Source organism: Hakea prostrata, chromosome 7 (assembly GCF_041222555.1).
Source record: "Hakea prostrata isolate BN-2017 chromosome 7, UWA_Hpros_2, whole genome shotgun sequence".
Lineage (NCBI taxonomy): Eukaryota > Viridiplantae > Streptophyta > Magnoliopsida > Proteales > Proteaceae > Hakea > Hakea prostrata.
The window spans coordinates 25,389,681-25,413,250 of NC_142606.1; the positions used below are offsets into that span (position 1 = coordinate 25,389,681).

Sequence of the window (23,570 nt, forward strand, 5' to 3'; positions counted from 1 at the left end):
GCCTCCCCGAAGCCTCAATGAGGCCACGCCAGCCACCCGAGTGCAACCCAGGGGCGAAGCCGAGGACACCACAAAAAAGGCTGGTCACAGTGCGAGCATCAAGCGCCCACAAGGGATACCCCGGAAATGCCCGAGGGAAGGGAAGCGGGAACCCGAGATAGACCACAACAAACTACCCAACACGCAAGCAACGACGGGATAGGGGCATGATACGGAAGGATATGCACCAGGGATAACCCGAGTAAGGGATCGACATATAAACGGGACACCCGCCAACAGACAACGAAGGGTCCCACGAATGGGGCCCACACGAGGGAAGGATCGACTTAAACCGAAGGCAACGACGCCACAAAAAGCAACATCCATAAGAAGGAACTCGGATGAAGGGGGCAACGAAAGGGAGCAGACCAGAGAAACACCCGCCCAACTCACCAAACACGAAAGGTAACACCCGCACTATAAAGCAAGACTACCCCTCGGTAAGCAACCAATACACTGAGCATAACGTGTAGCTTGCACGATACCCATCGGTCATCATCGACTTGCCATCGGAGGCGGTTGCCGACACAAGCGGCCCGCATCTAACCTTTTTGAGACTCATCGTCCGGATACGAGAGGAGGCTCAGTCGAATCCAGAAGCATAATTGATCCGCATCACCCTCCATTGTTATACTCAATTCAAGCTCTGCAATTCATCAGAGCTTTGTGGTTAGTTCCATTACTGACTTAGCCTTCGGAGGTGGCTTCCCTTCACGGTCGGGCCACGTATAACACTGTTTTGCAGGTCATTCCCAAATAATCTAAAGGCTAAGCAGATTTTGGACACATCACCATGCAAAGCAAAATTGTTATTGATCAATTTTCATAAAAAAAAAAAAAAAAAAAAATTAAAAGTCATTCCATATTGTAGAAAACCCACCCATCCTATAGAAATCAATAACTTAGATAGTAAATAGTAACACAGAGACTGCAAGCTCATTCATTAGGCTCCATTGAATAGTCCTCCAAAGACAAATCCTCAAATCAAAAATCCTTTTAAATTTCATTTTGTACTATAATTGATTGTCTTGAATTGAGTTATTGTTCAGTGATAATGTAGATTTTTTTCCCTTCTATGAAATTCTTTTTTTTTTTTTTTTTTTTTGTACTGGTATTTAGTTTGATATTGATGCATCAAAAAATGGTTCAACACTCAAATTCTTGCAAAATAGGTGTCAGATGTAGCTCAATCGTACGGTCGGGTGGCCACCTCCGAAGGCTAAGTCAGAAATGGATCACCACAGAGCTCTGATAAGTTACAAAGCTTTCATTGAAAACGACAATGGAAGGAAACGATTCATACCTCAGTTGTACGTGAACCTTTAGTTTATATAGAGTTTACCCCTTATTCTTGACCATTGGATTCGTTATAGATCCTTCCTTCGTAGCCGTTTGATCCTTGGGTTTTTACCTTTCTTTTGGAGTTGTTGGTAGTTTCCTTTCGTGGCCCAATCATGTATCTTGAATTTCATGGGATTACGTTTCTTATAACCGTTAAGGTTCCTTTGTCCTCATGTTATTCACTGGTTCGAATTTTGGATAGGTCTCAACCATGATTGAACTCGTTCTCGACTAGAGTCCATGACCCGACCGTGGTTGAACCCTATTTGGTGTCATTTTATCCTCATTGGATATGCAAAATAAATACTTGTGGATTGCATAAATATTTATTCAATTTAAACAAACATAATATATTCGGTTGGACATTCATACTTAATCCTTATGTTTGTACTTACAAGTAGTGTAATGACTATTTGATCTTTGAATTCAAACTTAAAATTTTTAATTGTCTATACCAATTACTTGGTGGAGGTAATATGATGATTCAAATACTATTTAATTTTAATGTAAAACTAAAAAACGAGTTATAATGGGATGGATACGGTTTGATTTTGGGCTAGTGCGGGTTAAGCAACCCTCAGCCCAAACACATCCTATTAAGGTTCGATTCGGGCTATAAAAGGTCAATGCGGTTCGATTTAAAGGATTCGGACTACAGATTGACACCCCATGTGGTAATACCAAATTTGGGCAATCTAAAAATTTTCAGCTTCCCGCTAAGTTAATCTTCTGAACGTTTAAATTTTCAAATTGGTCCGGAATACGTAGAGCCTTACCGCCTCTGCCTTAATTTCGGGATCTTAACCTGCAGAAAACCAAAATATTATGTGAAGCCAGCTTCGATTGGCTAAGTTTGAAGCACACGGATCGCTTACGTGGCATAGCCTTAGACGCCGGATCAAGCATAGTATAGAATCCTCGGAGAGTCGAGCTTCCGAAGCAAGTTCGTACGCCATATCTATTTAAACGATGCCTGCAATCTTACCTCATCATTGCAAATTGAAATCCGAAATCAACAAGTTTGAAGTTTCCCTCCAAAGTCTCTTTGAATCTCGTTTCAGAAATGGAGAGCAGCAAATCTGCAAAGGGAGCCGGAGGCAGAAGAGGTGGTGATAGAAAGAAGTCTGTTTCAAAGTCCATTAAAGCTGGTCTGCAATTTCCAGTGGGTCGAGTTGCTCGTTACTTGAAGAAAGGTCGCTATGCACAGAGGGTTGGAACTGGTGCTCCGATCTACCTCGCTGCCGTACTTGAGTACCTTGCTGCTGAGGTATAATATAATCATGTTTCTTATTTGTTAGCTAATAGTGTTCATTCAGCAATTGGAAATTATTGGGTTTTTGGGTTGATTATAGGTTGTTCTCATTTGTTTATATTTTCTTAGGTTCTGGAATTGGCCGGAAATGCAGCAAGAGATAACAAGAAGACCAGGATAGTTCCAAGGCATCTGCTGCTTGCTGTAAGGAACGATGAGGAACTTGGGAGATTGCTTAATGGTGTCACCATTGCTAGCGGTGGTGTTCTTCCCAATATCCACTCTGTTTTGTTGCCCAAGAAAACTGACAAGCGTGAAAACAGTGAGAAGACATCACAATCCAAATCTCCAAAGAAGGCTGCTGCATAGAGATTAGAAAGTTTAACCCAGTATAGTTTAGATATTATGGTCTCTGTAATCAGGTGTTTATGTTAATGAAAAGTTAGACCTTATTATCAGTCACAAAATTTTAATTTCTCTACAATTGGTTACTGCATCTATATGCTATTACTTTGTTCTCTCTATTAACAGATCCAAGAAGTAATTTAACAATAAGCTTTTCAGTTTGTATTCGTCAAGTCTTAGTCCTATGTATGCTTGTTTCCTGGACAGTCCAGGTTTTCTTGAATTGAAATTTTCACACTTTTCTCTCATTCTGTGTTTTAGAACTCTGAATATAATCAAGTTACTCAAGGGATCACTTATCTGCCTTTGAAACAAAAGTGCCGATTTGAGACCTCGAATATGAGGTTAGCGTTAACAACCCACCTCAGGTGGTGAGGCACTCCCTTGGAATCCGTGAAATGCCCTTTCTAGTCTTGTTTGCCGTACATCTGGGTTGAATATTTTTGGCAGCAGAAAGGATTAGTTGAATACGTTTTGTCCTAGGTATTGTTCGTAAGATATCCAGTGATTGACAATTCCTGCTGAGTCTCAGTTTCTACTTAATTTTTGTTTGCTTCTGAAGTCGGATTGGAATTTATGCCCTCTGGTATCCTGGCTGTTTTCGACGGTCACACAAGGCTAAGCTCCTGGGAGAGTACTACTTCATCCTCACTTGACTAGAAAAAACAAAGGGTGGAACGAATGTCTCTTTATCTTTGATAAATATTGTCTCGCTTTCTTTCTTGAGCTGTTGAGAAACTATCATAGAGACCTCCAGGTGTGCAAAGTAAACCTCTGTAAAGCCTATGATTTGATCAGATGGGAGTCGGTTTTCTTTCAGATTGTAGATAGAGGCGATCCTGCTATAAACGAGAAGATCAAGTGTTCGTTGTACTGCAGGATGGGAAAGTGGAACATAAAAAGTGTTTGTTTTACTTTTTTGAGGTGCCCTGAATGACATTGAAATTAGGGTGGAGTATCAAGAATAATAGAACTAGAATATTTGCAGTATAGATCCTGAATAAGCTTTAATTTCATAACCAAGCAACCATTAATTAGGTCGCTTACAGGTTATTATCTGAAAAAATTGTTGACAATGCATAATTTATTCAAATGCACCCTCAGTTCAAATGTTTTTTGAGCACAAAACAGTCCTCTGGCTGTCCTGAGCTCCATTCCTCGTGAGAACATTTCATCTGACCATGACCATGTGTTAGATCTTCATCTGCATTTGCTAATCGCAACTGCACTTTTGAGAGCTCCTCAAGGCGGCTGCTAATTCTTTGTTGCAGAGTTTATGTGATCACATTCACCAGGAGGGACCTTGATGTTCAGTAATCTAGATTTTCTCATACCCAGAGGATCAGGACCAGCAGCATGAAGCTAAAGCGACAAGAAGATTGTATACTAAGTCCATAAACACACTATCCTCCAAGAAAATAGCATTTCATCCAAGTATACATGAAATCTTCTAATTCTTCGTTGCAGATCTGTCAGGAGAGACCAAAGTGTTCAGTGACCTGCAGTTTCTAATGCCTAGAGGATTGAGACCAGCAATGGGAGGTGAAACCCACAAGAAGATTGTACTAGACCAGACATTAGTAAGCCAAGCTCAGCTTTAATGTGGAGTTTATCTCAAACTCTTCCATGAAACCTCTCTTCAGAATCTTGCATTTGGATGCGAATATGAGGGCTCCAGCAATTCGACCCAGCTCAGGGAGCCAGGCATTTCTGCTAGAAAGTTTCCATGTTTATGATTGGACCTTGTCAAAATATATTAACTTGAGGGTCGCCAAGACTATGTAAGCACACACCTGTCCAAACCCAGCTTCACAAAATTGGGATAAAAGACATACACACTCATACTGCTAGCAATTCATGTGCATGCCGAGTGGGCTCTTTCAGCTCTATTGAACTACGACCCGAATCTTTTCTTAGTCCCCTCTCTTTCATCAACAACCTCACCCTCTCGACATCACTCCATCTTGCCATTTCTGCATATAAGTTGGACAATAAAACATAGTAAGCACCATTTTCTGGTTCTATCTCAATAAGCTTCCTTGCTGCAAATTCACTCAGCTCCAAGTTCCCATGGACTCTGCAACCTGCTAAGAAAGCCCCCCACATGATTTTATTAGGCTCGAAAGGCATCTTCCCCATGAACTCAAACGCTTCTTGAAGGCACCCTGCACGCCCCAGCATATCAATTACACAACAGTAATGCTTGGGTCCTGGTGAGAATCCATATCTCCCATCAAGCATAGAATTAAAGATCTGTCTTCCCGCTGCTACCAACCCTGAGTGGCTACAAGCACATAGGACCCCCAGTAAGCTCACTTCATCTGGTTTGATCCCTTCAGTCTCCATTCTAAAAAACCACAAAACTGCCTCCTTTCCGTTTTCTGCCAGAGCGAGACCTTTGATAAGCGCATTCCAAGTGAATGTATTCTTCTGAAGCAGGCTCTGAAAAACGCTCAACCCCAGGTCGATTCTGCCGCATTTTGCATACATATCAACCAAAGAAGTTCCCAATATCACATCCACTTCCCAACCATTCTTTGTAATGAAATCATGTATCCAAACACCCATTTCAAGCGCTCCGGAGCACGCACAGGCAGACAATGCATTAACCATCGTTACAGGATTTGGAGAAACACCTGAGTAAAGCATTCGCTCGAAGGCAATCAGCGCTTCATCAAGCTCCCCAGCATTTCGATTGCCAGCAATTAAGACAGTCCATGAGACTGCATCTCTGTGAGGCATTTCATAGAACACCTGCTGGCATGTATACATATCACCGCACGACGCATAGAGGTTCAAGAGTGAATTTTGAACGTAAATATCATTGAGATGACCTAATTTGAGGATCTGGGAATGAATACATCGACCCTGATTGAGGAATCTAAGGTCGGCGAGGGATTTAAGAAGGAAGGGGAAGGTGAAGTGATTAGGAGAAACAGAGGAATTGAGCATGCTAGAGTAAACAGAGACGCATGTTTGGGGAGAACAGGAATTAGAGAAGGCCCTGATGAGGGAATTGCAGATGAATACATGTGGTTTCCGGAGTTGATTGAAGAGGAGAAGAGCGGAGTGTAGAACACCTAAAGATTGGCAAGTATCGATGAAGTGGTAATGGATTGTAGTGTTGGGGTGCAGATTGTTGACTAGGATTTGGGCTTCAATTTGGCGGAGCTGGATTGTAGAGGTGCAAGAGGTTAAAAGATTGACAAATTTGCTTCCTAAGCTGTCGAGTTGTGAAGAGGGTTTCATTGGCAGCGAAAAATTAATTCTACCTCTGTTCTACTGTGGATCAGCGATTCTGCAACTTAAAAAAGAGATGCGTTGAAAGAGGGGAACGAGAGAAAAAGAAATGAATTAAAAAAGTGCGCATCCAGGGAATCGAACCCTGGTCAGTACCGTGGGAGGGTACTATGATACCACTACACCAGATGCGCTTGTTGGAAAATGTTGTACTGTTTTACAACGAGTGAATTTGTAAATTTCATCAATTTTATATTTTTGGTAAAATTCGTGAATTTCACATGCTTAAAAATGGTTTAATTCACGTTTTTAGGCAAAAAAAAATGGATTTCTTGAATCTAGGAATATTTTACAACCAAACAAATATAAATCTCCGATTCATGAATCTAGCGATTTGAAATCTCTGGATTCAAATAACCAAACAGGCCCTTAAGATTCATGGTATACCCTAGAATGCCTCATAAGTACTGTGAAGTGTCTAACCCAACCCAACTTGGTTTACCATATTTCCTTAGCTGATCCATAAAATGTTGTATGTAACACCATCGATAGAGAGTTTGGGGCGTAGGGGTTGCTCCTTGGCTTTAATTCCCGCTTTGAATTTGAAACAAGACAAGCCTCTTCAGGTTTCTTAATTGCATTTTCGAAACTCTCTTAATTAGCATAGAAGAGATCCGTAAATCCCAGCAGGTACCTCCTAATTTCTTTTTCATCTTGAACAGGATTGCATCTTGTTCGGACTACATCAATGGTGACATTAACCCTTAAAAGACGGATTAGGAGCCAGGAGGGATTGATGCGGCAGCGTTTCTGTAGTATGGTTCTTAAGGTTTAAAATTTCATACTGAATTAGAGTCTGTAATAGCAAAGCACTCGTGAGCTATACTTAGCCAAACCCAAAGCAGAACACTCAAGTGATGGAAAGTCATCCAAAATAAATATTCAATTTTTCATTGATGGTAGAAACCAAAACAAGAACCCAAGAATGGTGTTTCTAATGGAACAGTAGATTATGCTTCTGTATGAACCTGTTGGGACTCCCCCTTTGTTGGTTGGCATGTTAATTTTGAGCTTTCACTTATTTACTTCCTGAGTGGTCTCCTAGTATAAAGGAAACTTCATCTGATAGGCTACTTCTTCTCAGGAAGCTTCTCCAGCAACTCAGGAAGTACCTCAAACAGATCAGCAACAAGTCCATAATCTGCAACCTGCAAATCACAACCCAACTTACCGGATGAAGATGCAAATTCAATAAATTTGAAAAATCAACAGCAGGTCTCATCTTCTAAGGATGTAATATGTAAGCTGGAAGTAAAAAACAGTTCTCTTTCTTCTCTTTTGATGTTCTACAATCAAGGAATTATAATATGCTCATCTTCATCTCAACATCAGAGTAATTAAAGTCAGTACCCTATGACTGTTCTAGCCTAAGTATTGAACATTTTCAATCACCTAGTTATTTTTAGGACTGTTTTATCGCTGTAGCATTAGGGTGTCACTCTTAGGACTGTTTTATCACTGTAACATTAGGGTGTCAATCCCAGAACAGGGCCAGGAACTGGTCGGTCACTGATAGGGTCAGTTCTGGTCCTTAACCTTCAGATGCTGGTGGATATTTAAAGAATGGCTTGTAACGTTTTTCACTCAGTATTCACCTTTCTGGCATGCATATTTGTTAAAACAGGCCATTGATTCTGTCTGCATCTAATCATGATTTTGAGTGCCCAACATAAAAATTGAAAAACATATTCAGAATTATTACCATACATTAATTCTGTTTTAGGGCCTAATTAATTGGCACTTGCTTTCATCAACTCTTCTTTCCCACAAGCATTTATAAGTTGATCTCCATCAACCACAATGCAAAGTGGGGATAAACTCAAGTCTTTATGACAGAAGATAGCTTTATGAGATTAATAGAAACAACTTTCTCATATTGGGTATAATGAGAGCAAGACATCCTAAGACTGTCTATCAGATTGATTGCTGCATTTCGTAGGACCCATCCAACAAGCAGGACAACGGGTTGGTGGAGATGCTAGATAGTCCAAAATAGTGCCCATCTATAATCCTGACTATACTAATTTCATTGGCCTTGGATTCATCTCAAGTTTGATACCAATTTTGCTACTACTATACTCAACCTATGTCTTCACTGGGGGAGTATGTTTTTACCAGGAGATACCTAGGATGGAGGTAAAGAGATGCCCGAACAACAACAACAACAACAAGCCTTTTCCCAGCCGAATGGAGTCGGTTACATTGATTCTTACCTTCTAATCAGCTTTACTTAGAGGCCATACTAGATAGAAGGCCTAAGTTATGCATATCCTTTCTCACCACTTCTCCTGAACTTACCTTAGGTCTACCACTAGTTTTTCTAATTCCTTCAATTTGGATTAAATCACTTCTTTGTACAGAGGCATTTAAAGGCCTTCATTGGACAAAGGAAAAGAGGTACAATTCCACTAAATTATGAGCGATGAAGACATATCGAAAGAAGAAGCCCATGGGTAGGCCCACAAAGGCCAAAGTTGCACCTGAATCAGCCCAGGCTCAGGGCAGGGCTGTTAGTGGGTAAAGTTAGCCCACATTGTGAACCAAGCAGACCTAGCCTAAGCAGTTTTAGAAAGCAATAAAAGGGGCTTAGTTGAAAATAAGAGAACCATTGTCAAGGAGTCTCCGTCAAGAGTTAGGAGAGTGAGCAAAAGGTAGGGGTGGCAGTGGTGGATATTGCCATTAATGTTATGCCTGAATGCATATAAAGAGACATGAGTGGTGAAGACACAACCATCTATTGAAACAAATTGCTTGTTAGCACCCCATGGAGACCCGGTTGACAGGAGGGGGTTTGACCAACGACCACCCGGGTGAGCCCGGTGTACTGTTGTCCTTATGTCTCTAATCTCTATATTGTCCACTCACGCTGTTTTGAAGACCTGTTTAGTCCTTGTTCTTAAACCCATACCTGTTCTACCACTCCGGTTTTCAGCCTATCTTTATATCTGAATTTTATTTATCTTAAGTCTTATCAAATCTAAAGTTGATTCCCTGTGAAAGGTCCTATTTGGCTACTGTTTTGATCATTCAAATACAGTACTACATTAATTATCTTTGTTGTCTGACCTGTCAACCTTCTCTTCTATACAAATTGTGATCTCTCGTGGGTACCCTCTACAAAATTGGGCCAGCCTTGGTAAGACAACAAGGAAGTTCAGTGACCAGAAAATGGGATGCAACATAAGGAATCGAGTTATAACCTGGAATATAGGGGCATCTGCATCTCTGTTCACAGCAACAATGACCTTTGAATCTCTTATTCCGGCCAAGTGTTGAATGGCTCCCGAGACCCCAAATGCCATATACAAGTCTGGGGCAACAATCTTTCCAGTTTGGCCAACCTGACAAAAAAAAAAAAAAATTAACATTTGAATATGGGATGAGAACCACAAATATAATTGAGAACTTGAGAGAGAGAGAGTTTTCAATACTATTACTGGCCCCTCAAAAAAAGACAAAAAAACCAAAGAATTTTTTTTTGGGTGAAACAAATAAATGACTGGGGGCATCTATAGTCAGGCCTGTAGGAAATATAGCTTCATCTCATAGAATTTGAAGTATATAGAACCACTATGCAAGTACATGCACCAGAGGGTCACTACTTGCACACCACAATCTTTTTAGACTGACTTCTAGAGGATAAAAATATCTTCTTATGCTCTATAAATAACTGTCTTAAAAAATGCAAATTTGCTTCCAGAAAAAACATCATGACAGATTTCTATGTAGCCTAGAAAGGAAAACGTCATCTTATTGGTATTATAACAACCAACAACATCTAATCCCAAAATCTTGAGCTGTCAAGGGCACACAACCATATATCAGCAACCCCATGGGACATGCAGCACACACATGCAACTCTGCATGTGACACCAACACAGCATTGAGGTACAGGGATGGCAGAATACCACCTTTCCCCTGCACCTATCAAGGGTCAAACACCCAACTACCAGGCTTTGATACAAGTATGTTAGAACCACCGATCCCATAAACCTTAAGCTGTTAGGAAGGGCAAGCACATGAACATATTGATGGCTAAGAAATAATAGTCATAAAAGCTTCTAACTTCTAAGGAAACAATCTTGGAGAGGAGTAACTCAGTGAAAAGAAACACATATGATCGTTCTTGAGATGACAGAGATAGACTTGAAAAGAACTGATAGAGTTACCTGGAGATCATTAGGAACATATCCTGAATCAACAGCTGCCCGAGTAGCACCAACTAAATAGAAGTAAAAGCCAGTCAATCACACCAGAGTACCAGACGAACATAAAAGAAGAACAGAAGGGGGGCTTAGAAACAGCATCAAATAAAAGGCAACATATTCATAATTTAAGTTTCTAAGTTTTTATAAGGAAAAAAAAAAAGGACCATCTTCAAAGTTAAATACTTGAAAAGGCAGGACCAATATGCTTAGAGGACTCAGTATAACAGGATGAAAATTCTTAGAGAATGTGATGAATATTATTGAAATGAACAAGCACAGAAGGAAAATTCAGACAGCTACTAACTTTAGATGACCACAAGTACACAGTCACCCACCTGCTGCTCCAAGTTTTTCTGCAAGTTTCTCTATTAATTTGAAGTTCTCAGCACTTTTCAGGGCCCGTCCCCCTGTGACTACTATGCGAGCATTTCCCAGGTCAGGGCGTTCAGATTCCTGAGATGTAAGCTTTACATATCTGGACTTTCTATCAGCATCTGTATACAAGAAGATGGAATATTATATCCCCATTTTAACATTTGGAACCAATCACAAGATGGTTAAAAAAAGAAAAAAGCGCAAAAAAAGAAGAGGAAGAAGAAACAAAACACTAAAGTTAAACCTTTAGAAAAATATTTCTAAGCTGACTTTAAATTTATAGTGTGATGTTTAGCTATTATTTAATGATTAACCTTATGTTTTTCTCTTTAGAACCAAGAAAGGAACAACAGGGGGATGTCAAGAGTGTTAATTGAACAGAAGGCAAACAGACCTTCACTAAAGGTTGAGAGATCAACCTGGGAAATTGAAGCCACATTAGATTTTGGATCAGCTGAAATTGAGGGTACCGGGAATGACGTGGATCTTATGGTTAGCATACAAGGGTCACTACCAGTGTACCGCACGGTGCATAGAGCATTTCCAGCATAAATTGGCCTGCCAGATGGAAGCAGACATTGTACCCAAATTAAATTTAAAAAAAAAAAGAAAAAAAGAACACACTAACATGTTCCTCTGACCCTATAAAATGAAAGAACAGAAACTTAAGCAACTGATATCATCAATATTTACAAGACAAGATTAGTATAACATACATTTGATGCATTAACTTAAAAACAAAATAAAAGGAAAATTTTCAAAGACGCCCCCCTATAAATTTGTAATACAATAAAGACATTTCCAAAAACTTTGAATATATCAATCTTCCCCAAAGTTGCTAGCACTATTAATTCTGACGTTGAAATGTTCACTTTAACCCGACTACTTACCTTCAAAATTTTCGTTTCCCTTTCCCATTTCTTTACCATTTTCTTTTCCCTTTCCCATAAGTTCACTGTTGGAGATCTGCAAGTCTAGGGATGCAGCATCACCAAGCACATGCAACTGTGAGAACAACCACCAACCACCTGCACTTGTGGAGCTTGTGTTGAAGACGATGAATAACAAGGGTTGTGTTATTGGTGCATATTCAGGCCCCACTGGACAGGGAAGCTCATTGATGTGAACATAGTGACCCCCTGGCTGAACCATAAAGTGGGACCAAGGCCCACCCAAGCAAGCTGGCCGAACCCTCTAGGAGGGGTATTTGGTCATTTTAGCCCTAATTTAGTGGCTGGTTCTTATTTTCAGAATTTTATCTTTATTTCCTGAAGAGTTTCAGTTGATAAGGAAATCCAGTTTGAGTTGTGTTTGAATTGGTTAAGTTGTGGATAAGATAAAGAGTCTTTTACAAAGAGGGTACCTATCTTTTAGGAGGGTTCCTACCCTTAGGAGGGCTCTTATCTTGTAGGAGTTTTCTTTTGATTAGAGTTTGTTTTGAGTTAGTAATTGAGTCCTTGGTTATTTTAAACTCTAGCACATGTGCCATTAAAGTTTTAATTAAAATAGAATTCAGCCATGTGCCTATTAGAGTTCGAGATAAAGTTTTATTTTCAGCATGTGTCTTTTTCAGATTCCAATTTCATAGGAACCCTCCTATCTAGATGGATATTGAATTACTTGAAATAAGAATTATAGCAAGAACTAAAGATAGACCTGGTTTTGTTGGTGCCCGTCACTCCCTACAACATTTACACAATGCTGCCCAAACCTCACATACGATAACCGATGTCCATCCTCGCATATTTCCCTCTATTTATAATCCCTTTTTGTTAGTTAGTAACTCCCCCCCCCCCCCTCAAAAAAGAAAAAAAGAAAAAAAAAGAAGTTTATTTCTTATCCCAGGGCCCAATCATTACCGGCCCCTCAAAATTTATCTTGTCCTCAAGTGAAGCCACGGTAAAATCTAAGTCTTCACATGCTTGCCGCACAACCATGCCAATTTAGACTCCTCAAAAACAAATTTTCTTCCTCGAATGACAGCTAAAGCTACCCACTAAGGAAGTCTTTCTTCTAGTTTTTCGTCATCGAGATATTCATTGAACTGTATAAAATGTGGAACACAAAGACATGGGTCTCCAAATTCAAACGCTCGCCTACAAGCTTCAGAAATAATTGCAGCTTCCCCTTTTGAAGTTCTTCTTCTTTTAACTTTCCAGTAGGAAAAGCTGAGCCAGACATTTGAGTGTGAAGGTTTTTGAAGTTCTTCTTTTAACTTCTTTTTAGGGCTCAATATGGGTCTGGATAGAATACCTTTGATCCAAGGTAATGTAGATACTGAATTTGATTGATCAAAACAGTACCCAAATAGGACCTTTTCACAGGGAGTCAATTGCAAATATGATGGACTTAAGGTAGATAAAATTCAGATATAATGGAAGGCTGAAAACCGAAGTGGTAAAACAAGGATATTGGTTTAAGAACAAGGACTAACTAGGTCTTCAAAACAGCAGTATGCTATAAAGAAGAATGGATGGAACAATATAAAAGAATTAAGAGAACAATAAGGACAACAAAATAACATGTAACACCCGGGCTTCTCACCGCAAGGTGGATCGATTGGATCAAACACCAACCTTCCTTGATCAAACACAAGGAGTCTTAACAGCCGGGCTTCTCACCGCAAGGTGGATCGATTGGATCGAACACCAATCTACCTTGATCAAATACAAGGGTTTTTCAAGAGGAGGAATGCTAGCAAGCAATTTGATTTCATTTCACAAGTTGTCTCTTCACCACTTACATAAGTCTCTTTATAGAGCATTCTAAAGAGACATAAACATTAAGGGTAACATCCAACCACTAGCTAACACAACCTACTACAAACATTAATGGAAACATCCAACTACTACCCAACACCACTAGTCAAAACAATAATGGAAACATCCAACTACCACCTACTAGCTCCTTTTGTTGACTTTTCAAAGCTAGACTTGGGCTTAGTTCAAAATAGTGGGCTGATATTCTCCCACTAAAGTAATCCAAGCCCATGAAACTATGGGCTCATTTTATCCCACTACAATAGTCTTAGCCCATGCAAGCCATGGGCTGTTTTGGATCATATCCTTAGGCTTTGATGGGCTGGACCATTGGGCTTTTCTCTTCCTTGTATATGCAGCCAATTCTGCATCACAAGGGTCATGGATCTATTTTTAGTTTCTTATTTGAGGTAGTAGTTTAAGAGTTATATTTCATTGTAAGTTGAGTTGATTGTGGATAAGATAAGATTCCTTATCCAAAGGAGTTCTTCTCTTGTAGGAGTTTGTTTTGCTTAAGAGCCCTACTTTGAAGTTGTCCCAAGTTAAGTGCCATTACAAGATTCTAATCCTAGGGTTGTGGTTTTGTAGTAATTTGATTCTATTTTAAGTGTTTTGGTTTAGAGTTGGGATCCTTATCTCTTAGGGATTCCCAACCCTAGTCAGTCTTTTATTTCAGGCTATAAATAGTCTCTTCTTACATTGTAATATTCAGATTTGATGAATAAAAATTTTGATTGATTAATTGCCTAAGTGAGTGGCTAAAGGGAACTTGCGATTGTTTCTTGAGTGTTCTCAAATTGTTTCCAAGCATTCAAGCAGGCAATAATCAAGTTTAGAAATTCAACTCAGAAAATCCAGCAATCTTTCAACATTCTAGCCTGCTTCATCAATACCCAAGTAAGTGGAGGATCCCAACCCCAGCTCCACCACCATCGTAGCCTCTCCAGCCCCCTCCCCTCTTGTTTGAGCCTAGGAACACCTCCCCTCCCCATCGCAATTAACCCCTTCCCCTTCCCCTTTAGTTCCCTTCAAGCCGTAGCCCCTCCCCCTTTTCCCCTCTTACCATGGCAGTCATATCCCATTCCCAATAGGAAACCCTAATTGCCAGCCCTGTTCAAGCCCCCTCTACCCCTACTAGGATTGCATAAAACCCCTAGGTACCATCCCTACTGTTGGTTTCCACAATTCAGCCCTTCTTCCCTAACTCTGAAAAATCCTGCACTTCATCTTCTTCACGAGGTTTTGCAGAATTTCAAAATTTCAGAAAACCCAAAGTACTTAACAACCTCAGCTCCTCATTCACTAAAACAGTTTCTGAACTGCAGCACAGTAGCATCATTAGATCTGAACTGCAGGACAGCAAGCCCTTCCCCCTTCCCTAACCCTAACCGAAACCCTAACTTGCCTTTGAATTTAAATTTCAAATATGAAATTCTGATTATAATAGGATTCAGATCTGGAATTCAGTTCAGTAGGCTCTAAATCACCTTAGAAACCCTAAAACCCTTCCCCCTTTAGACGAACTTCCTGGCAAACCTAGGTATGGGGAAGTTACTAAAATACCCCTAACCCTAGACTTGGTTTACATCATTGGTACTTTGATCTACAGACCTGAGAGGTCCTCACCATTGTGTATAAAAGGTCAAAGCCAATGCTGGCTGATTACCAATCCATCAAATTCACAGTTTTCACGTGTGAATGGATAGAGTCTCAAATATGGAGTTTACTTCCTATATAGTGAGAATATCAAGTTGGAATTCATTGACTGGTACTGTACCAAATTGTGAGGTAGCTGTTATATACTGTGTTCACAAATGGTTTTAAATATTAATATTTAAAAATTATTATATTAAAAGTGTTGAAATACAATGTTTGGCAGAATGGCTTATTGATCCATGATCTCAAGCCCTTTATTTATAATAAAATGGAAAGTAGACTATTACAAGGAATAGAAGTTTGCATTCAGAACTACAATCCCAGAAAATTAGGTGTACAGCCTGACCTTTCCGATCCCGAAAAGTAGACTATTACAAGGAATAGAAGTTTACATGAATGCAAACTCTAATTTAATTCCTATACAAACTCTTATTAAACTCCTAATAGAATCCAACACTCCCCCTCAAGTTGAGGCATGGATATCACACATGTCCAACTTGACCAAAAAAGTATAAAACATCTGTCCAGGTAAACATCAGCAATTTGATCTTCAAACTTATAGATTACGTCGCCTTATGAGACTTCCATTTGATTTGTCCTCATCTTTATCGCAACTTTATGTCTCCAAGGAAGAACGCCCAAGTAAAGAAGTAGAATCTTCAAATGTTGAGAAGACTAAATTTCTGCACAAATTTGAGGGAAAATATATTTTTGGGGTAACAATAGCTAGGGAAAAATAACCAAAGTGAAAGTTTTGATTTGTAGCAATGTTGGATCCTTTAAAGAGAAAGTTTGCCAAGGGGCAATCTCCAAAGGTAGGGGAAAATTTGTCAAGATAAGTGACAATCTCCAAAGGTAATAGAGATCAAGTTCTGCAAAGGTCAAACGACAAGTCTTTTGCAAGGTTAGATCTCTCGAAGGGAAGATGTCAAGTTAAGGGGCAAATCTCCGGGGTTAACAGAGATCAAGTTCGCATAATCAAAAAGATAGATCTATAGCAATGTTAGATCTCCAAAGTGGAAGATTGCGAAGGTAAGGGACAAACTTTCAAAGGAGTAGAAGATTGCGAAGGTAAGGAACAAAACTTTCAAAGGTAACAAAGATCAAATTCTGCATAAGGAAGTCTACATTAAAGGCTTTGAATTGTAGACATCTTCAATCTCCCCCTCACGTGTAGCGTTACACGTGGGAAGATTATAACAAAGGAAATTCCAATGGGGAAACTTGGAAAGGAAGAAATTGTAATGGTAAGATAAAAGTATCAGGAAAACAAATCTAGAGAAAATGACAAAATTTGAAAGGGGGTTGACCAAGCCTACGGTGCCACTAATGAAGGTCTGATATTACCGAATGGACTGGTTTAGAAGATGTAGTCAAAGCAGAAGTAGATCCTCCAATTGGCTCGAGCAAATAAAGTCCATTTACCACGACCAATCTCCTTCCCTAGATCCTGAAGTAGCTAGGTAAGAGTTGGTAGGGGTAGTAGAGGAAGCAGTGGTTGAGGCTGTACCGGCAGTAGAAGACTGCATAATACGTCGCAGAGTAGTAAACTCCTCCCCGCGAAAAACCAACGTCTGCAGAGGGTGTGGTGGAAACTGTCTCGTAAAGATTAGCCTTTTGTTTTCCCTGTCTTTGTGCTCGTTTTTGCTCAAAATCAGCGAGGTTCCCATGCGGTTTCCAACAATTTTCCTTGGTATGATATGGTTTGTGACAGTGCTCACACTTAATAATCTCCTTAGCCGGATCAGATTTAGTGCGAACAGACTGTAAAGCTGATTTCTCCATAATAGGAGTATGAAGCATGACTAATCGACGACTTTCCTCACACCGAACAAGAGCATAAGACTGCTCTAGTGTAGGAAAGGGAGAATGACTTAAGACTTGCACTCTGATCTGATCGTACTCCACGTTCAAACCTGCCAAGAAGTCATATACTCGAATCTTATCAATGTACTTCTTATATGTCACCACATCATCTGGATTAGTGGGGTGATAATCCCCATAATGATCCAACTCTTGCCAAAGAGATCGCAACTCAGCATAATAGTGGGCCACAGTTAGTTCCTTTTGGGTAGTCTCATGAAGCTTCTTTCGTAGCTCATAAACCTGTGCATCATTCCCCAACTGTCCATATGTTTCAGTAGTAGCCTTCCAGATTTGGGCTGCAGTATCAAGTAATAGGTAACCCCGGACAATATTTGGATGCATGGAATTCAAAAGGAATGACATAATAAGAGAGTCGTTTGATATCCATTTATCCTGTAAAACACCTGCGGTAGTGGGTTTGATAGTAGTGCCCGTAATGTATCCAACTAGTCCTCTTCCAAAGAATAGTCGGTAAGCGGATCGAGACCAGATCAAGTAATTTGTGCCGTCAAATCTTACCGAAAGAGAATGAAAAGTGGAAAAATATTCGGATCCAGTGGGAGCAGTAGTATCATCAATAGTTGTCATGTTGACAAAATTATCTGCAGTTCTTCAGTCTTCACCCTTTCGAAGTAACAGAAATGTCGCAGAATGCAATAGCCAAACAACCCAAACAGATCTACCTCTTTTTTTTTTTTTTTTTTTTTCCAGTAATGACAAATATGTCCTTGAAAAAAACGGAATTTGCAAATAAATCTCAGAACTTATACAAATTTACATATAAGTCCCTCTAAAGCAAATTTACCAAAATAACTCAAAACTTGAATTCAAAACTTAAATTCAAAAATTGAATTCAAAAACTTGAATTCAAAAATCAAATTCAAACCATAACAGATCCGTTATGGTCTTTCACAGGCTTAAGGAGAACAGCCCCAGTCGAAGAACCTTAATAGCAGAACCCCAATCGAAGGTTTCAGATGACTAACCAAGCTTCAAAATCGCAGGCTTCAGATGAAGAATCAGACAGAAAAAATTGCAGGAGCTGAAGCCGAAGTTGTTGCAGAAGCAGCGGAAGTTGCTGATTTCTTCTTCTCTTCTTCTCTTCTTCTTTCCTCTGTTTTCTGTTCTTATTCATTGAATCGAGACGGAACAGAATCGTCTTCTTCTTTTTTCTTTTTTCTTTTTTTTTTTTTCTTTTTTTTTCTGTTTCAGTTGGCGACCAAGATGGTACTGAAAAACTGCCTAGAACAGAAGATTGGCGATGGGTTTGAAAAAAAATCAGAAGAAGAAGAAGGTAGGTCGCTTCCCAAATCGAATTTAGGCTCTGATGCCATGTTGAAATACAATGTTTGGCAGAATGGCTTATTGATCCATGATCTCAAGCCCTTTATTTATAATAAAGTGGAAAGTAGACTATTACAAGGAATAGAAGTTTACATGAATGCAAACTCTAATTTAATTCCTATACAAACTCTTATTAGACTCCTAATAGAATCCAACAAAAAGATTATTCTATAAAAATTTTAGGTCCAATATACAGTGGAGTTTCTTGGATGGTATGTCCCCAACAAAAGGTTGAAAGGTGGTTAAGTGTTCCATTCCCACTAATCTATCAGATGATACTACGAAATGGGGAAACCAGGATAAATACCTCAGGAGTGTTGTACTACCATCTTCTTAAGAGAAGTGTAGTAAGTAGAAAGTTTACTTATGGGTTTAGTTGTAGTGCTATCCGGGGTGGTGGGGGGGGGGAAACGGGGGGGGGGGAGTCGGGGGGGGAACCAAAAAAAAAACCCCCCAAAAAAAATTGTGTTCCTTCATTTATATATTGTTTCCAAACATACGGAGAAGGTAACAAAAAAAAATTGTGAAATTCTGCGAGCAAGTACGAGCAACTTGTGCAAAGTGCTAGTGCTGCACTTGTGACAATCAAGAGGTAATTCCAAATAACTCATAACACCTTACCTTAATGCATGTGTAGATCGGTTCGTACACTAAAGTTTTTGAATTAGGCACCACTTCCGTCTCCAATAGGTGGGACTAGAATGAGGTGAGAATATTTATCAAATGAATTTAGGCACTATTTATCACGGCCATATAAATTGTTGTTTCTTTCTCAGATGTAAACAAACAACACAACAATAAGCCTTGTCTCAACTAAATGGGGTCGGCTACATGGATTCTTGCCTTCCAATTAGTTCTGTTTGAGGCCATGCTAGATACAAGGCCTAAGCTATGCATATCCTTTCTCACCACTTCTCTTAAGGTTATCTTCGGTTTGCCCCTAGCTCTTCTAGTTCCTTCAATCTGGATTATATCACTTCTCCATATAGGGGCATTTATAGGTCTCCACTGAACGTGGCAGTGCCACCTCAAACGACTTTCTCGAAGCTTATCACTTATGGGAGCATCTACTAGACCAACTCTAGTATGATCATTCAATATCTTATCCTTCCTAATTTTGCCACTCATCAATCTTAGAATCCTCATTTTTGCTACACTGAGTTCATCTATATGATTCTTTTTACAGCCCAACATTCTACACTGTATATCATAGCTGGTCGAACAATAGTCCCATTTAATGGAATACGTCTATCACATAAGACCCCGGATGCACCTCTCCACTTCATCCACCATATTTTAATTCGTAGGGAAACATCATTGTTTGCATCACCTCTTTTATTTGTGACTGAACGTAGGTATCTAAAACAATCACTCTGAGGAATCTCTTATTGTCAAGTTTCACTTCATCGTCTGCCTGATCATGACTAAAGTTATAAACTATATATTCTGTCTTCGTTCTACTTAGTATAAAGCCTCTTGATTCCAAAGCTGCTCTCCATGAGGAGGGTATGATATTTTAAAAATATATTAAGCCTATGAAATTAAAAACTGTCCAATATGGAAAAGGATAAGGATGCTGAGAGATATTGTCTAATATATGGGGTAGTCAGAAGTACCTGACAAATAACTGAGGCCCAGAAACTTCAGTAACATCTGTGATAGGAGATACATCCAAAAGAGCCGCTGCTCGTGGAAGGATGTTTTTCCCAAATGAATTTGAAGCAGCAACTATGTGTGAGTAGCCACCTTTCTGCTGAACCAAATGGACCAGTTCAGCCCAAGGTTCAGCAAGAGGATGACTTAGTTTATTGGAGTCGGCCACCAGAACCTATACCTCAGGGAAAACAGGAAAATAAGAAAATGTAACTACAATGCTTTAAGGGAAACCTCAAGACATCAAAACAAAGAAAATGCTAAACAGACAAACTATTAAACTTCATCCATTAAAATGGAAATGGAATACCTGAGAAACTGAAGGATGAATAGAGGCAGCATGGGAAGCAGCTTCTTGGAGGGATGGACCTGCTCCAGCCAGTAACATGGAAATGGAATTTCCCTTACTAAGAGCCCCGGCGGCTGCTACAGCACTCAAGGATGATGGTTTTATAGTTCCACCCTCATGTTCAGCCAAAACTAATGTGCTTACCTATATGAAGTAGGGAAACAAAACCAAAATGAATAATGGATGCATATGGTCTAACAACTCCCCAACACATCATACAGTGCTTAAAAAGAGAAATTGGTTGAAATTTACACCAGAGAAAAAGAAGGAAAAAAAAAAAGAGAAGGAACATGAAGCATTTCTGTAAATAGAGTCGGGAGAGTTAAATTTACCCAGAAATACTTGTCAAGAAACCCATCAAACTAGGGGGTGTTATGCTATGGTTGTTCAACTGATTCATTTTCCTGAGGCTCAGAATCAGAAAAGCAAACTAGTTTAACTTTCTGCACTCTGCTTAGAATCATGTTCCTGAGGCTCAGAATCAGCTTAGGCTTAGCTCATAGTCATAAGGATTCATAAAATAAGCCCAAAAGAAGGATCAAACCAAATTTTGGCCAGTAGATCAAAGGATTGCATTCAGCCTTCATCTCTAAAATTTTATCTTTTGTTCTTTTTTGGTTGAAGGGATAGAATCTGTCTTTTTCTGCTTTCCAAGGACGGTGTCAAATGGCTAGTAATAACTAATTACCTGAAGGTGATGCACGATTTCTTTGTCTATCTGAAAGATGAAGAAGATTTACCAGACTCAAGCTTGGTTAGCCACTTGGTTTGTTAAGGATTTGACTATAACTCAGATTACTAGGCCTAGGTTGTAGAAAGTTTTATGGATTTATGATGTGTATGTGTATTAGTCTTGGGCAGGCATCGCCAATGATAAGCCCCACAAGGGACATATAAACTGATTCCTTCACAAACAGGGCATACACAGCACAATAGGCTCCTGCCATTGTGGGTCTGGGGAGGATCATAATGTATGCAGCCGTAACCCTCACCTCAATTCATTAGGCTTTTCTCAACTCAAACCCATGACCACTTGGTGGCATTGAGCAACATTATCATTTTTCTGAGGTCAGAAAAACTATAAAATAATTTAAATATATCTGTTTTGTAGGCTATATACAGTAAGCAGAGCCACCTTTTCATATTACAAAGAGAAAATTACTATGGAATGATATTGCCCAACAACTTATAATACTGTATTTTAAATTCTCTTCCTCAGAAGAAACTTGAAAATCTATATGGAGAGTGTCTATTATTTATCCATAGATTTATCAAGCAGATCACCTGATCGATGAACCTGTGTTGATTCTACTTCTACAATCGACTATGAAAGGTTCATCAAGAATCGTGATGCTATTAGAGCTTCCAGTGTTCGCTTTGCTACACTATGCACGGCTTTCTTTGCCCCAGCTTGGCAAATAACATTCCCACACAATGACATTGCTGTGCTGTGTTGATGTTTTTCCAATGTTATCTTTATTAACACTATGAACCCTCCCTCTTTTATTTTAATGGTTGATAAACATTCATCCAATCAAGCTATGCATTTAACAGAAAAGCAATGGCCAAATAACTATAGAAAAGGGAATATAGGCTGCAACAAGTTTGAGTTGGGCAGGCTTTTTAGAATCCTAACCTGACCTTGATCACAAAACAATAAAATAATCCATAATTTGATATTGTTGCACACATTTACCAAAACTTATCTTAAAGGGTGATAGGGCCATGTGGGGTCAAACCCTCAACCCTGAACCGTCCTATTTCAGGGCCAGAATATTCCAACCATCACCCACCCTCCAAAACTTTGAGCCCAAACCCTGTTCAGGCTCAGGGTGGGCAAGGGCAGGTTCGAGCCATCAGGGTTAAACTCACCTCTAAGGAAAAATATGAAAGCTTAAACTGTTTCAGCACTTAAAATGCCACAAATGGAAATGCTAAGCAGCTCATTATCTCATCTCTTTTAATTACAAAAAGCAACTCACAACCTCAGAACACTTATTTTAAAAGGAAAAGTTAGCAATAAAGTTATCTATGTAAATAAGCCCGATGAGTCAAGCTACTAGCCTTGGGTCTTATATGCTGTAAACTCATAAGCACTCCTTGTTATCACCCGAATTCATTGCATCCAGAGTCTCCTGGCTTGAATAGTTTTAGCTGAATGAGGTGGATATTTAGCTGAAAGAAGCAGGAAAATGAAGCCCAGACACCTGCATGGGTCACCTAACCACCCAAACAGAAATTTAGAACAAAGACCCAAAAGAAGACTATCTTCAGGGCTTCTCCAAAAACTAGCGCTACAAGCCACAAAACTCTTCCCGACATTTCTAATTCAGAGACCTGTCCTTTTGACATGTTCAATCATAAAGCTCATCTACCACTTGAAATCAAGTGCATAAACTAAGGCAAATAAAATCTAATTTCTAACTGAAAGTTGATTTCGTCTTGACGTTTTTGGTTTAAGCTTCAAAAACCTATTTGGATCCTTAAGCATTCAGAATTAACCAATTGTTATTCCAAAATCTACTACAATATAACTTTGTATTCCCATGGATATATTCAAGCAATCAAACACAACATAATCAACATACATCATACCATGAACCGAAAAAGAGTTAAAATTCAATAATCAAGGATAGACAAAGTTCAATAAAAAGAACAACTTCGGATACAAAATAATTGGCCGGAGTCCCAACAAATAAATCAATAAGGAGTGCTTAATTAAAGAATGCAGTGGACATACAAATCTAGATATTGAGATAGCATGTGAAGATGGGTACGGTGAAAACACATGAGAAACTGGTTTTCTCAGAGCTCTAAGCATCGCAATAGCTGACATCTTCCTTTCCTTCTCGAGCTTTTTAGGGTTTCCAGGTTTCGAAGACGAAAGTTGGAAGTTCTCTTCTCAATTGTGGATTTATTTAATCTAGAGCATGAGACAACAATGTGGAGTCAGGCCTGAGTAAGCAACATTATCGTTTTCGATTGCAGCGCGTTAGGCTTCGACAGCATAATAGAAGGGATGA

The 23,570-nt window shown here is 39.4% G+C and overlaps 2 protein-coding genes, 1 non-coding gene and 1 pseudogene across 3 annotated transcripts; 1 reads left to right on the plus strand and 3 right to left on the minus strand.

Annotated features, from left to right (window-relative positions):
• The first annotated feature begins 2,359 nt into the window (after positions 1–2,359).
• On the plus strand, positions 2,360–3,283 carry HTA7 (histone H2A 7). The gene is made up of 2 exons (XM_089161404.1): positions 2,360–2,647; positions 2,762–3,283. Exons 1-2 carry the CDS (start codon positions 2,444–2,446, stop codon positions 2,999–3,001), a joined length of 444 nt encoding a protein of 147 aa, XP_089017530.1. The 5' UTR covers positions 2,360–2,443; the 3' UTR covers positions 3,002–3,283.
• A 733-nt stretch (positions 3,284–4,016) lies between these two features.
• Positions 4,017–6,404, minus strand: LOC149010792 (pentatricopeptide repeat-containing protein At5g66520 pseudogene; annotated as a pseudogene).
• On the minus strand, positions 6,401–6,471 carry TRNAG-CCC (transfer RNA glycine (anticodon CCC)). Its single transcript has one exon. It is a non-coding gene; the product is annotated as a tRNA-Gly (tRNA).
• A 515-nt stretch (positions 6,472–6,986) lies between these two features.
• Positions 6,987–23,548, minus strand: ETFALPHA (electron transfer flavoprotein alpha). Its single transcript, XM_089161808.1, has 8 exons — positions 23,288–23,548; positions 20,509–20,691; positions 20,162–20,373; positions 11,315–11,478; positions 10,881–11,039; positions 10,507–10,559; positions 9,538–9,678; positions 6,987–7,485 (listed from the first exon to the last, which is right to left on the minus strand). The coding sequence occupies exons 1-8, from the start codon at positions 23,381–23,383 to the stop codon at positions 7,408–7,410; spliced, it is 1,086 nt and encodes a 361-aa protein (XP_089017934.1). The 5' UTR covers positions 23,384–23,548; the 3' UTR covers positions 6,987–7,407.
• Positions 23,549–23,570: the final 22 nt, after the last annotated feature.

Bases quoted from the DNA above. Each gene is read 5' to 3' on its own strand.
- HTA7 (XM_089161404.1), top strand. From the start codon at position 2,444: ATGGAGAGCAGCAAATCTGCAAAGGGAGCCGGAGGCAGAAGAGGTGGT. The intron at 2,648-2,761 runs GTATAATATAAT...ATATTTTCTTAG, and splicing joins TTGAGTACCTTGCTGCTGAG to GTTCTGGAATTGGCCGGAAA.
- ETFALPHA (XM_089161808.1), bottom strand. From the start codon at position 23,383: ATGTCAGCTATTGCGATGCTTAGAGCTCTGAGAAAACCAGTTTCTCAT. The intron at 20,374-20,508 runs GTATTCCATTTC...CCTGAGGTATAG, and splicing joins TTCATCCTTCAGTTTCTCAG to GTTCTGGTGGCCGACTCCAA. The intron at 11,479-20,161 runs GTACTTCTGACT...TCCATCTGGCAG, and splicing joins GGGCCTCAGTTATTTGTCAG to GCCAATTTATGCTGGAAATG.